The sequence below is a fragment of the Diplotaxodon limnothrissa genome, linkage group LG3 (assembly GCF_057381915.1).
Source record: "Diplotaxodon limnothrissa isolate DT_005_m linkage group LG3, D_limnothrissa_male_GT1.1, whole genome shotgun sequence".
Classification (NCBI taxonomy): Eukaryota; Metazoa; Chordata; class Actinopteri; order Cichliformes; family Cichlidae; genus Diplotaxodon; species Diplotaxodon limnothrissa.
Window position 1 is genome coordinate 15,943,980 of NC_140598.1, and position 14,018 is coordinate 15,957,997.

The window sequence follows — 14,018 nt, forward strand, 5'->3', positions numbered from 1 at the left end:
ACAAGTGGCTATTCTTTGTGACTATATGGATCACTCACAATACCATTATTTCACACAAAGGCACCAAATTAATACTCAAAAAAGCTGCAGCAATACACACAAATATAAACAGTACTTGGTGACAACTTTGCTTTTAGCCTTTAACCCTTCTTGACTACTTTTGATGTGGCCTCTATATTTTACCTTTAAAAACAGTTTATCTTGCCAATCTGTTATTTTCTCATTTTGACCAACTGTATCAGCACAATTTATCTAAATTCAGACAAAATTTAAAATACAAGTAGAAAGTGATATTTTGACTGTAAAAACCACACACATGTTTAACGAATCATCTTCATAACTTGAAATTCAAATAGAGATTGTACATTTTTAAAAATACGCACACGTTTTGCAAACAACAAAGTTATATGGTACTATTTACCAAAAAATGCAGCCAAGGCTCAGACGTTTTTCATATAATCATTTCAAACTATTTACAGAACAATCAGGTGTCAAACAATAGTTTGTGTCACTCTAACACATATGAGAACAGCACAGGGATAAACCTGCAGGTCTGACAGCAGGTGTGTCACTCAGTGTTTACACTGCAATCTGCCTTTGTTGGCTTTAAGGCAGCAACTGTGACGATCACTAGTAGAACTGACACACAAAACAAAACAACAGCTACACACTAAATACACAAGACAACAAACTAACTTGAGACCAAACACGGTAAACGTCACAAAACTCTCACATATCAAAACTCTCTCTCTCTTTCGCTCACTCGCTCTCTCTTGCCGGTCACTCCTAAAACTTCCCCCTTTTGCTAAACAACCAAATGTCATGTTTCCATATCATTTTTGATTGGTCGACATGGTACATTTTCCCACCTATAGGGCTTTGGAGCGTGATGTCACGGGAGATGGGCCATGCCCCCTTCCGCCATGACAGTAGGCCAGCCAAAGGATACCATTTCAGCTATGGATCGTACGTGTTGTGTTGTCGGTTGCAACGTTAGATCACACGATCGTGAAGGCAAGAAGCTGGATAACGGGCTCTCTTTTCATCGTTTTCCATCCTGGAGGCAACGTGAGGGATCCCATGTATCCGATATTAGTAAACAAAGACGTCAGGCTTGGATTGCAGCGGTGAGACGAGCGGATATCGAGTTCTCTGCAATCCCCAGCTTTTTGTTGGTTTGCTCACGGCATTTTCTTTCCGGTGAGTTCTAAATTAATTCATATCACTCTTGAAAGGCTTTTAGTGTGATTTTCAACGTGCTGAGGTCATAGATAATGAGATAAAACATGCTAATGTGTGATGCTGCAGAACCACATCATGTCGACTGAGTAGCTTATGATTTGGCATTATTGCAGGCAAACCAGCATATGAAATGGATGTAACAAATCCAGACTGGGCACCAACACTGCACATGGGGCATGACGACATACCTGTATCAGACTCGGACCGGCACTCAAGGCGTACGCAACGGAAGCGAAAAAGAGCACCCATCGGAGGTAAACAACCCCCCCCCCTCTAAAAACATACTAAATTGCTATCACTGTACACTAATCCGCACATAACTTCCAGATGAATCACACACCTGTCATTGGAATATTGGTGTACATTTACCTTATGTCTAATTTTATCTTACAGGCTTTCGTTATGCAGCTGCAGAGTCTGAAGGTGTGCCCCGTGCAGAAGTGATTGATGAAGATCTGACAGAAGACCAACAGCAAAATCACAATGTCATGGAGGCAGTGGACAGCAGTTGTGTTGGACAAGTGGAGGTTGAGGTACCAGCTGCAAATGTGGATATACTGAAGAAATGTAAACCTTTTAAAATGATGACAGATTACAAACTCTCAGCTGTGTCTGTAATCAAACCTCTGTAACTTTGCTTCACTTCAGCAGCATCAGCTCATGTTCACATGTTGATTCATGGTTTGCTTCAGTTTTTGATGGACTGCAGAATATTTTGAAGGTTATCTGCTATAAAAAGCCAGAACAGGAAAATCTGCTTCATGTGTTTCTGTTTGATCCTCAGTGACTTTGACACAAAGGCCTCTGCTGTGATGATCACACCTCTGATCAAGTCTCACAGTGTCAGCTTTGTTTTTATACATATGGATATGTGCTGATAAATGATCAGAGTTATAATATTTCCCACTGTCTGCTGTGTGCCGTGACCTTTGACCTGCTAAAGACAGTCAGCTGTGGATTATTCATTGTTGTGTCTGATACTTAGAACTGTGAGGAAGAACACTACACAGTTAATCAGGGTCCCCTCTCTCTGAATCAGGAAAGGTGGGCAGGCCGCGTGTGGGCCGCGGGCCATACGTTGAGTCTCACTGTTTGAAATGTGAACATTGTTCTGCTGCAGTCAATGGACTAAACCAGAGAAGAAGAAAACAGACTTTACCATGAAGATCCTCAGTGTGGATCAGTATAATATCAGCCTGATGTCTGCAGTTTAGTGTCAGCACAACTTTCACATCATATTCATCTCAGCACAACTAAAACATGCTGACTGACCCCAGAGTTTCAAGTCCACATCCTGGACTCTCCAGGAAACCACACAGATGCTTCACTCCTGAATCCTGCAGCTTGTTGTTGGAGCTCAGGTCCAGCTCTCTCAGATGGGAGGGGTTGGACTTCAGTGCTGCTGCCAGATAATCACAGCTGATCTCTGACAAACCACAGAGACTCAATCTGTATAAAGAATGAAAGATGTAAGTTTATTAGACAAAGTGTGAGCTTGAAATCATTCAGTGTTTCATCATCTGTTCAGAGCTGAAGAAGGTTCAGAATGTAGAAGTTTAGAAAATGGAAACTCCAAACAGCTGAAGCCAACAGGAAGCAGCTTCAAACAAACACAACAAGAGAAAAAACTCTGAATGTTTCACATTAAAGTTGTACATTTATCATAAAAACAGGACAAAGACTTGAAAAAGTCGTGTTTTTCCTTCCAGGAACCACAAGGCTTCACTTTTAAAGGTGAAGTGTGAAAGAAATGGACATATTTGAAGTCCAACACCTTTTTCCAGTCACATTATTAAAGCAGACAAACTACAAGCTCATTTTCATTCCAACAAGTCATCTTCTGACCTGGACTAACAACACTGGTCTCTATGTGCAGCTGGCTGTGAGACCAGTGCTCAGGGAGCGTCTACAAAGTGCAACACTGAAAGAACATCACACACTAGCTTTGTCCCAAAACGTTGGCTGCATCCTTCGGAGGACCCGGTATTCGCGGTCTACGTGGGCCGGGTCCTTCAAAGACCGAAAAGGCTGGAAGTGCGAGGCTGTGAAATGGGACGGTCTAGCCTTCAGATTTGCGTCACCGCTGTGTTGGTGGAGTTTAATAAACTCGGCCGTCTGCTCCTTGCTATCTAAAATATAACAGGACACTGGCGTAAATTCTCGACCGTCTCACACTTCTGTTTAATCAGTTTCCTGTTTAACGTTTATTCAGCTGTGTGAAAATCCCGGAGGAACTTTGATCTCAGCCAAACCGATTTACTCCGGAACAAATAAAACACAGAAAAAAGGCAAACAATTACATTTTTAAGTTCTCCGAGTGACTTATATATCGTGTTTCACCTGAGTAGCGAAAGAGCGGGGTCTGAAAACGATGAAGCCGGGCGTCCACTGCTCTCGCCGGCTGGAGTGACCATTGAACCCCCCGGCTTGCTAGCGAGCGGGTGGGTAACAGACGTCTCCGAAAACGTCGGCACACTTTTGCAAATATGTGATGTCTTGATAAACCAAGCAGATATTTGAAGTTTACACAGCTACTTTCTCGCCTGAAAATATGTTAAAAGTTTATTTTGTGACCCAGAAAGATTAATAAGAGTAATTTGAAAACTTAGTAGCTGCCGCCATTGTTGGCAGCTGAAATTTGGCTGGGATATGAATTCTGGGATATGGTGGGCCACGAAGGACACACCCGACGAATCCTTCAAATTCGGGGAAATGAAGGACGCATTTGTCGGGCACATTTGAAGGAGTCGACAAATACGGACAGCCTTCATCGCCTGGCTGTGATGTAATCGGCCTTCAAATGCAGCCTCTGGAGGATGCAGCCGACGTTTTGGGACACAGCTACTAATTTGCTTCCATCATCCAACCTGAAGAGGAAACAGAGACGCCTCCCCTTCAAAGTAAAAGCTGCTCCTTTTGGACACAGTATCAAAGAAAGTCTACAGTATAACATAGAAAAGACAGAACAAAGTTTTGGTTGTTTTTAAATTGTGCAGAAATGAAACTACACTAAGCTCAATTATGTGAAAGACATTTCATCCCATGTCAGTTTGGCCTCATCCTGGGCCGGATTATCCAGCACACACTCTGACCACAGGTCCATGTTGAGCAGGATGAGCTGCTGGCTAATCTGGAGGCTGTAGCAGCAGCTCACAGTCACAGTGGGTTTCCACTCATGAAAAAGCTCTGGCTGCTTCATTTCTCATCTCATATCAGAGACTTTAATGCTTCACTGAAGCTGTACTGTGATGCTCCCATATTCCAGTGAGGCCTCCATAATGATTTCAGCTGTTCTGTACACACACTGTGTGCCCTGTATGGCTCAAAGTCTCTGCAGCCTGTTTTTATCTGCTATCATCAGATCTTCATCATCCTCATTCACATCCCTCACACACTCTACAGCCTCATCAGCACTGACTTCATCTTCACTGACTGATGGAGCACAACATGAACCTGTGGAGGCTGAAACACTGTCCTGTCAAACATCTCCCCGTCACCACTCCACTTCTGTCAGCCTTTAAATGAACCCTGCTCAAGTCTGTCACTTCTGTTTGGAGCCAAAAGAGGTTAAAGATTACGCCACTACATTCTTGTCTAGAAAATATTAAAGTGTATTTGGTGACACACAAAAAAGGGTAAAAGTATAGTTTGGGTCCACACATGTCCAAACCCTGGTGTGTAGGCCTACTTAGTATTGAGAAAAGCCCACTAAAAGAACGCCCACCAGACCAAAGCAATGGTGTTGACTTGATCAGCATTAACCCCGCCCCCTGACTTTGATGGGTGAAGCTGACAAATAAAATGTATTTATGAACAGCGATGCAGGGCCAGGAGTAGCAACGTGAATTAAATAAATACATCATTAAATAATTCATTAAATGTGTCAGTAAAATAATTAAAATAGAAAACAAACCAACAAAATATGTAATTAACTAATTTGAATTGTACATAAATACTTAATGAATTATTTTAAATGAAATTAACCGATAATTCATTGTGATTTTGTTTTGTGTTTTGATGAGCTAATAATCAGCTCTCTTTTTCTCATTGTTGTTCTAAGCCGCTTATCCAAAGGTAAGGCACTACCTGTTGAATTATTTCCAAAGTGTGCCAAATTGGACATTACAAATTAAAGTCTACTCACTGAAATTACTGGGGAATGTCTGCTTTGATTTTGATGAGAATCTCATGACAGTACTGAGGATTGAATGCAGTTGGACTGCTAAAAATGATTGAATGCGGTTGGACCGCTAAAGGATTTAATACGGTTGGACCGTGGAAAGCAGTTGGACTGCTGAGTGATTTTAGTATATTAGGGAATTTGGTTATTGTTTGGGGTGGAGCCCGTATTGGTTATAAGGTTGGACCTGCTTCAGTCTTACACTTTTTTGGCTGTTTTACTGTTGTTCCAAAGTATTATAAATTATTCAAGAACGTCAGTTGGACTGATAGGAAGCGCAGTGCTCAGAGGTAACGCTTGCCAATGCCAAGGACGCTTAGGCATTGTCCTCGAAGAGGGATAGTCAGTTGGTCACTGTGGAGCTTGGGGCACTCCAGAATAACTAGGAGTTAGAGTCTCCTTACCGTTTGGAACGGTAGTCTGCGCTTTTTTGGCCAGCAGAAGTTGGACTTCGGGCGTGTAACTTTAACTTAAAACTTCGGGGTAAGCCTTGGCTGTGAAATGCCAAAAATAGAGCTTCAGGCAAAGTTTGGGTTGGTTGACGCTTTTAAATTGAGTTAGGGATTTTAGAGATGAGGCCAGAAACTGTTGGACAGATACTGGTTAATTGATCACAAAAAAGTTGGACTTTATCGGTTGGACCGTTAACTTAAATTTGTCGAAATTGTTTAGGCGCTAAAGCTGCCAGATGTGACAGTGGTTGTAAATATAAGACGTCTTTGTAATATAAAATAAGAGATCTCTGTGTGAAAGGAGTCTGAGGCAGTGCTGGAGCTATTTTTAGACTGTGTGTGTGTGAGTGTGAAAATGCAAATTAGTCAGCAGTGAACTGTTTAAACCACAGTTGGTTTTACAAATACTGCTGCAAACATTGTTGAGTGTGTGTTTAAGACGCCATTTATGTTCATTAGAGGGCTATAAATAAAGTTTTGAGTTGCCGTAGTGGATGTATAGTAATTGACTGAGTTTTGATATATAAATATAGTGAGTGCACTGTATATATTTAAGACTAACATATTACTTTTAGGAGTAACCTCTCATCAGCAATAAATGCTGGTGTGTTTTATTTTTTCTATTCTATGTGTGTGCTGTGAGAATTAATAGAGGTTTCAATTGTTTTCTTTGACTTGCTCTTTCTGATTATGAAAGGCATGTCTGAAATACTCTTAGGAAAGCGTGTTGTGAGTATATTCCTCAACTCTTGTCACAGTTTAAGTGTGTGAATGCTGTGAGTAGCAGGCTTTGAGTGATTGGGTGTGATTTGTACAAAATAATAAATAATAATAACACTATGAAAGTTGATAGTAGAGTGAGTGCAGAAGTGGAAGTGTGAGAGAAAAGGCGGTGTGTGTGTGAGACGATCTGACAAACGCAAAGAATTTAGTATATTTAGAAGTGTGTGCGTGAAATAAGGGTGAATTGTTTTAGATCAAGACTTAGTAAAACAAGAGTTTTATTAGCCTGTAAAAAAAACAAAACAGGAGAGATAGAAACAGAAAATATGGTTCTGAGCAGCTGCAAGGTTGACAGGAAATGGTGTGTGTGACAGGAACTTTGCATGCCCATAAAAGGAACTGACTGTGACAAGTGAGCACACAGAGAGAGAAACATACGAGTTAAACTCCAGGCAGATGAAGCAAATGGAGGTTTTAAGAAAAGAAATGAAAAGGATATTAATTGTATGCTTTAGTGTGTCAATACAGGTGGACTTCTTTCAACCTAGAATCTTGAGTACAAAACCATTGATTAACAGAATTGGGAGGAAAACAGGCCAGATTTTGGCTTAAAATTTTACAGCTTGACCTCCCACTTGTCCCGATCCTGAGAAGAAGCTCATAGGACAGTTAATCTCCTGATGAAGACCGACAGAACATCGTGGACTTCAAGAATTAACAGCAGGCAAAAGACAGTGCAACTGAAACTACACTGACGATACCAGCAGCAGCATGGAAGAAAAGCACGTGATGGAAAATGCACGGTGAACTGCAGGCTGGTAAGAACAGTGTGACATAACTGTTTAAAGACACTGAATGGGATATTTTGCCAGGCTGGGATTTAATCTAAAAGGAAAATACTGAAAAGAGCAACGGAGAAGAAACAGAGAAGAAACAGACTGTGTTTGCTGGGGATCACAAGACAACAAAGGACACTAAGAGAAGGGCACAGGGGCCAGTGGGAAGGTGAAGCCCAGACGAGTTCGACTGCGAGAATAGAGGGTACAATTGGGTTGAAATTGAAGCCGGAACTCAGGATGGTTTAGGGATGTCCACGTCACAAACAAAGAGGTAAACAAAAAGAAGGTAAAATAAAGAGAGAAAATAACTGACAATTACATTAATGAATAGAAGACACACATACAGATATTACATAGATTTATTTTTAGGATAAAGGGGAGAGCTTATACGTAGAAATGACTTTTTATACATATTGCATTTTGTGCCTTTAAGGGAGTTGTGGCTCAATTCGTCTCTTGTGGGTCACGAGCCTTTGGCTAGCGCTATGATTAGCCAATCTACTGTGAGGATGATATGAGTTATTGAAGGATTGCACACGCTTACAGACATATAGAGTCCATAAACACACATGACAGTATTGATTCCAGGCAAAAGGCCTCAAATTAATTTAGCGTTTAACTGAACTTGAGCTGGCCCTGTAACAAGTGACAGAAAAGAGGAACTGAATAGGAGTTTCTTGCTTTAGAGAAGGACCAAAGGAAGGAAAGCATATATTTTGGTTAAGTCTGATAAACTAGAATGAGAAGGTATTGTTACATCAAAGGAGCAAGATGAAATAAAAAGGCTGTACCAAAAACAGGTTATAACATAGGAAATGTGAGTTTTAAAATGAAGTTAGTGTTAACACACAGGAGTTGTTTCAAGGCAGCGTTTAGCTGTGATAAAATGTATGCAGGAGTAATTGCTTATATGTTTAAACTTAATTGATTAAAGTGGTTGTTTTTTTTTTGGATCTTTTAGTAGAATAGGCGCTTATAATGATTTTCTTGTGAAAGGAGATTCTAGGTCAGAGTGGAGGCCTTGCAGCAGCGAGAGTTCTGTGTACAGGATGTTGATGATTAGATAAGGCAAGCGACAGGAAACGCATGCAGGGACGTGAAAGCAGCGTTTTAAGAGTTTTAAAATGATGAGTAACGTTGAAGAATATATATAAATACAAGTCAATAAGTCAAGAAGATAATTAGGATCAGGCTTTTGATTAAAGAGTCCCAAAGATGATAAGTTAGGGAGGTGCAGGAAAAGGTGTTTTGTTTGCTTTACAGAAGATCTCGGCGACCACAGGGGGGTGAGGATCCTGGAGGCCCGAGGCATGATGGACCACAAGAGAGGGACGCAGAAAAAACCTAATCTTATGCATGGAGTGTTCTCGAGGGGGAGCTGGTGTTTATTACTGGACCACTTAGATGACATGAGGTTGTCTGATTTGCTGAGCCAGAGGACAGCTAGAGAGGGTCAGAGCGGGAGTGGTGACCCCGATGTCCATGATGCCATGGATGGACATGGAAGCAGCTGAGTGGGCCGAGGAGTGACCCAACACAATGTATTGTGACCTCTGGTGTTCCAGAGGTCGAGAGAGGGAGTATTGAGATTGGAGAGATATTTTGCTGCTATTGTTAATAATCATCATCATTACCATTGCATTAATAATATAATCTACAGAATTGATATTGCATTCAGATGTTTAAACAGTGTGTGTCTTTCAGAAAGACTAAGTTGCAGGCTGACAGGAAGTTGCAGGTTTGAAGAGTGTGTCTTTTGCAGAACTGAAACCGAAAGCAGAGTCTAAGTGCAGGTTATTTTGAGGAGCCTTTAAGGACGAGGCACACACTTAGTTAAAGAGAATCATTTATAGGTGGAAGTTTAATCATGTTTTGCTCGGGGTTGCAAAAGAGCAGTTTGTCGCAGAACTGCTGCTGATGTGTCAAGATGATAAGCGAGCATCCGGCAGTGACAGGAAGTACCTGCCATGAAGATAGGAGATAATGTTCTTTTAAACTGTGTTAAAAGTCATTGTGGTTTTGATTTGACGTATGCATATATTCTGTTTGGTACGTATGAGAGGGCGTCATTAAATTCAAGCCCTGATGGTATAAAATATCTGTTTATGCTTTGATTAAGTCGGAGATCAGCCCGGTCTGCGAACGGAGCTGGTCTTCCCACGCGTGTATTTCATTAAAATTGTTTGACCAAGTTCTGGACCATGGTTGTTTGTACTCTCCTTCCCCAATATTTGAACCTTAACATTAGTTTACTCAAAATAATTTTAAGACATCAATATTAAAGGTTAAATTATGATAATGAATACATGCAACTATAACTGATGACATAAGAATTTGGATATTTTAAGCTAAAGCGAAGGTGCTGACTCACTTGGCATGTTACTCTCAAATCCTCCCTAATAACAATAACATAATTACACTTTAGCCAGAAGAGGGCAGCAGCATTAATACAAGTCACATGTATATAAAGGTACAGTGATTATATTACAGTGATTTTGACAAAAACAAAACAGAAGTTCATGGCAGTGTGTTTTCCATAACATACCAACCAAATTAAATAATAAAAACTTTATAACTTACAGAGCTTTTTTAGAGGCTTTGACCACTGGCAGCAGCCTCAGAAGAGCCTCCTCTGAAGCAAAGTATTTCTTCAGGTCAAACACATCCAGATCTTTTTCTGATGACAGTAAGATGAAGACCAGAGCTGACCACTGAGCAGGAGACAGTTTATCTGTGGAGAGACTTCCTGATCTCAGGGACTGTTGGATCTCCTCCACTAGAGAACGATCATTCAGTTCATTCAGACAGTGAAACAGATTGATGCTTTTCTCTGCAGACAGATTCTCACTGAGCTTCTCCTTGATGTACTGAACTGCTTCTTGATTGGTCTGTGAGCTACTTCCTGTCTGTGTCATCAGGCCTTGCAAATGAGTTTGATTAGTCTTCAGACCCAAGAGAAAACGAAGGAACAAGTCCAGGTGTCCATTGGGGCTCTGTAAGGCCTTGTCCACAGCACACTGGTAGAAGTATTTCTCTGTCTGAGAGCTTGTTTGTTGCTCTTCCAGCAGATTGAGTCCAGAGTTGATGAAGGTCAGGTGGACATGAAGAGCAGCCAGAAACTCCTGAACACTGAGATGAACAAAGCAGAACACCTTGTTCTGGTACAGTTGTTTCTCCTCTTTAAAGATCTGTGTGAACACTCCTGAGTACACTGAGGCTGCTCTGATATCGATGCCACACTCTGTCAGGTCTGGTTCATAGAAGATCAGGTTTCCTTTCTGCAGCTGATCAAAAGCCAGTTTTCCCAGAGACTCAATCATCTTCCTGCTCTCTGGACTCCAGTGTGGATCTGTCTCAGATCCTCCATCATATTTGATCCTCTTGACTTTGGCCTGAACCACCAGGAAGTGGATGTACATCTCAGTCAGGGTCTTGGGCAGCTCTCCTCCCTCTCTGGTTTCCAGCACATCCTCCAGAACTGTAGCAGTGATCCAGCAGAAGACTGGGATGTGACACATGATGTGGAGGCTTCGAGCTTTCTTGATGTGGGAGATGATCCTGCTGGCCTGCTTCTTATCTCTGAATCTCTTCCTGAAGTACTCCTCCTTCTGCGGGTCAGTGAACCCTCTGACCTCTGTCACCATGTCGACACACTGAGGAGGGATCTGATTGGCTGCTGCAGGTCGTGTTGTTATCCAAAGGCGAGCAGAAGGGAGCAGGTTCCCTCTGATGAGGTTTGTCAGCAGCTCATCCAATGAGGTGGACTTTCTTGTTTCAGTCAGGATTTTAGTTTTGTTGAAGTCCAAATTAAGTCGACACTCATCCAGACCATCAAGTATGAACACAACCTGGAAGTCTTCAAGCCTGCAGATTCCTGATTCGTTAGTTTGATTAAAGAAGTGATGAACAAGTTCCACCAAGCTGAACTTTTCCTCTTTCAGCACATTCAGCTCTCTGAAAGTGAATGGAAATATGAACTGGATGTCCTGGTTGGCTTTGTCTTCAGCCCAGTCCAGGCTGTATTTCTGTGTTAAGACTGTTTTCCCAATGCCAGCCACTCCCTTTGTCAGCACTGTTCTGATTGGTTCGTCTCTTCCAGGTGAGGCTTTAAAGATGTCTTCTTGTCTGATTGTTGTTTCTGGTCTGTCTGGTTTCCTGGATGCTGTTTCGATCTGCCTGACCTCATGTTCATCATTGACCTCTGCAGTCCCTCCCTCTGTGATGTAGAGCTCTGTGTAGATCTGATTCAGGAGGGTTGGGCTTCCTGCTTTAGCGATGCCCTCAAACACACTCTGGAACTTCTTCTTCAGTTGGGCTTTAAGTTCACGTTTACAGAGTGGAGCAAATTCTGAAAGTAAGAAATTCAGAAAATAATATTATGTAATAAATATGTCTGTGAAGGTTCTCAGTCATCCAGGTCATCGTAGTCAAAGGAGCTTGCAAAGAAAAGCGTCTGGACTTCTTTAAGTTGCTTGAAGACGTTTCACCTCTCATCCGAGAAGCTTCTTCAGTTCTAAGGTCAAATGGTGGAGAGTCCCAGATTTAAACCTAGTGGGAGTAACCCCCCACAGAGGGACAAAAGGACCCCCTGATGATCCTCTAATCGCCTGAGCCAAGGTGTGAAACTGGGTGTGGGTCCCAATCAGCCAGAGTTTCGGGTGAGTTCATTATAAAACCTGGCCCCACCTTATCATGCGAATTCCTGAGGTCAGATGGCCCAGGATGTGAGTGGGCGTTAAGGCGTCTGGGAAGGGATCTCAAAACTGGATTATAGATGGCAGAGAGTTGGTGTTGTAAACCACCGCCTCTGTTCAAAGATGGTCGCTCACAGTGGACATAGATGGCTTCTTTCACTCCTCTTTCAAACCATCTGTCCTCTCTGTCCCAAATATTTTGGACATGATAAGGTGGGGCCAGGTTTCACAATGAACTCACCCGAAACTCTGGCTGATTGGGACCCACACCCAGTTTCACACCTTGGCTCAGGTGATTAGAGGATCATCAGGGGGTCCTTTTATCCCTCTGTGGGGGGATACTCCCACTAGGTTTATATCTGGGACTCTCCACCATTTGACCTTAGAACTGAAGAAGCTTCTCGGATGAGAGGTGAAACGTCTTCAAGTAGACCTCTAAAGAAGTCCAGACGCTTTTCTTTGCAAGCTCCTTTGACTATATAATAAATATCATAGCCTTTCAGTACCCTGAAAGGATGAATGTCTATTGGTCCATTTCTTGAGCTATTAGGAAAGATCAATATTCAGTCTTTAGAGAAATTCTCTTACTGCTCTGCAGATGGTCAGCCATCTCATGCTGCTTAAGTCTCCTCAAGAAGTGGAGTGTGATCTTCAGAAATGCTTCTCTGCAGCTCTTTCTTTCATCTTCATCCTCACCTTCAAATATCTCCTCATCCTCCTTCTGGCTTTTTATGGTTTCTGGGTGATCTGGACACAGAACCTTCTTGATTTTCTCCAGCTCATTCTTCACAAATGTTGTGATGTGTTTCTCCAGCCGCTGGAAAAGAAGACTATATGAATTACCCAGTGGTAAATGGACTGGTTCTTATATAGCTCTCTTTGATACTCTGTGCACACAAAGCATTTTATACAACATGCCTCATTCAACCAAGCACATTGTTCTATGCTTAAATACTTTCTTTCACACTCTGATGGATGCATCAGAGGGCAGCTTGGGTTTAGTACGTTACCCAGTACATTTGCCAGCCAGGGTTTGATTCACAAACCTTCTGACTAGTAGCTGACCTGCTCCCCTCCTGAGCTACAGTCACCCCAATCTGACTGAAATCATGGAGCCCAAACTCTGACTTATGTTGGACACACTGACAATCCTCTGGTCCACAAAGTGCAGCATAGAGGTGACTGAAAAGAACAAATGTAAACGTAGTACTACAAACCATAACCACAGAGTCCAGGTGTGTTTGATGTTGCTGTGCAGACTGACCAGTGGAAACCTCTGCTCTCTGCTGGTCCACTCTGTGGAGGAGTAATGTATAATTAGCTCATGTTATGTCTGTCCACACACAGACACAAGCTAAAGGTCCATGAAGTGATGTTTGGATGGGTTCAGTCAATCAGATGACTGTCATGGTGAAGCTTTGCTAGTCCTGCTGATCCCACTGAGAATTAACAACTCAGTTTCCAGATGTCTGTAGTTTTCTGCTCAGTTTCTTTAGTCCCAACAGCTCTTACCATCTCCTGCATAAAGCTTTCCCTCCATGCTCAGATGCCCTGGAACAAGGTGCTCTCTTTATATCAGTGACTGGTTTAAAGGGACAACTTGCAGTGCTCGCCAAACTTTGTGTCAGCAAAAGTAGTTCTAATGTTTCTTACATTTATTACATTTTTACATTTTTACACACACAAATCAATGAACGCAAAAACATGAACTTTCCAGATATTTTGTTTCACAATGTTACAAAACTCAGTTCACAACTCCACAGTCAGATTTACAAGTACAAAATATTTATGACCACAGTTTGAGCCGATGTATGTCCCGAGTCTGTGGACTCAGTAGTTTTGTTTTGATTGTTATTGTCTTTTGTTACAATTTCATTCTGATTAAGAT

The 14,018-nt window shown here is 41.9% G+C and overlaps 1 protein-coding gene across 1 annotated transcript; it reads right to left on the bottom strand.

Annotated features, from left to right (window-relative positions):
* Positions 1–2,495: 2,495 nt before the first annotated feature.
* Positions 2,496–13,448, bottom strand: LOC146634675 (protein NLRC3-like). The gene is made up of 4 exons (XM_085342402.1): positions 13,348–13,448; positions 12,719–12,947; positions 10,017–11,784; positions 2,496–2,691 (listed from the first exon to the last, which is right to left on the bottom strand). Exons 1-4 carry the CDS (start codon positions 13,348–13,350, stop codon positions 2,496–2,498), a joined length of 2,196 nt encoding a protein of 731 aa, XP_085198528.1. The 5' UTR covers positions 13,351–13,448.
* Between the last annotated feature and the right edge of the window lie 570 nt (positions 13,449–14,018).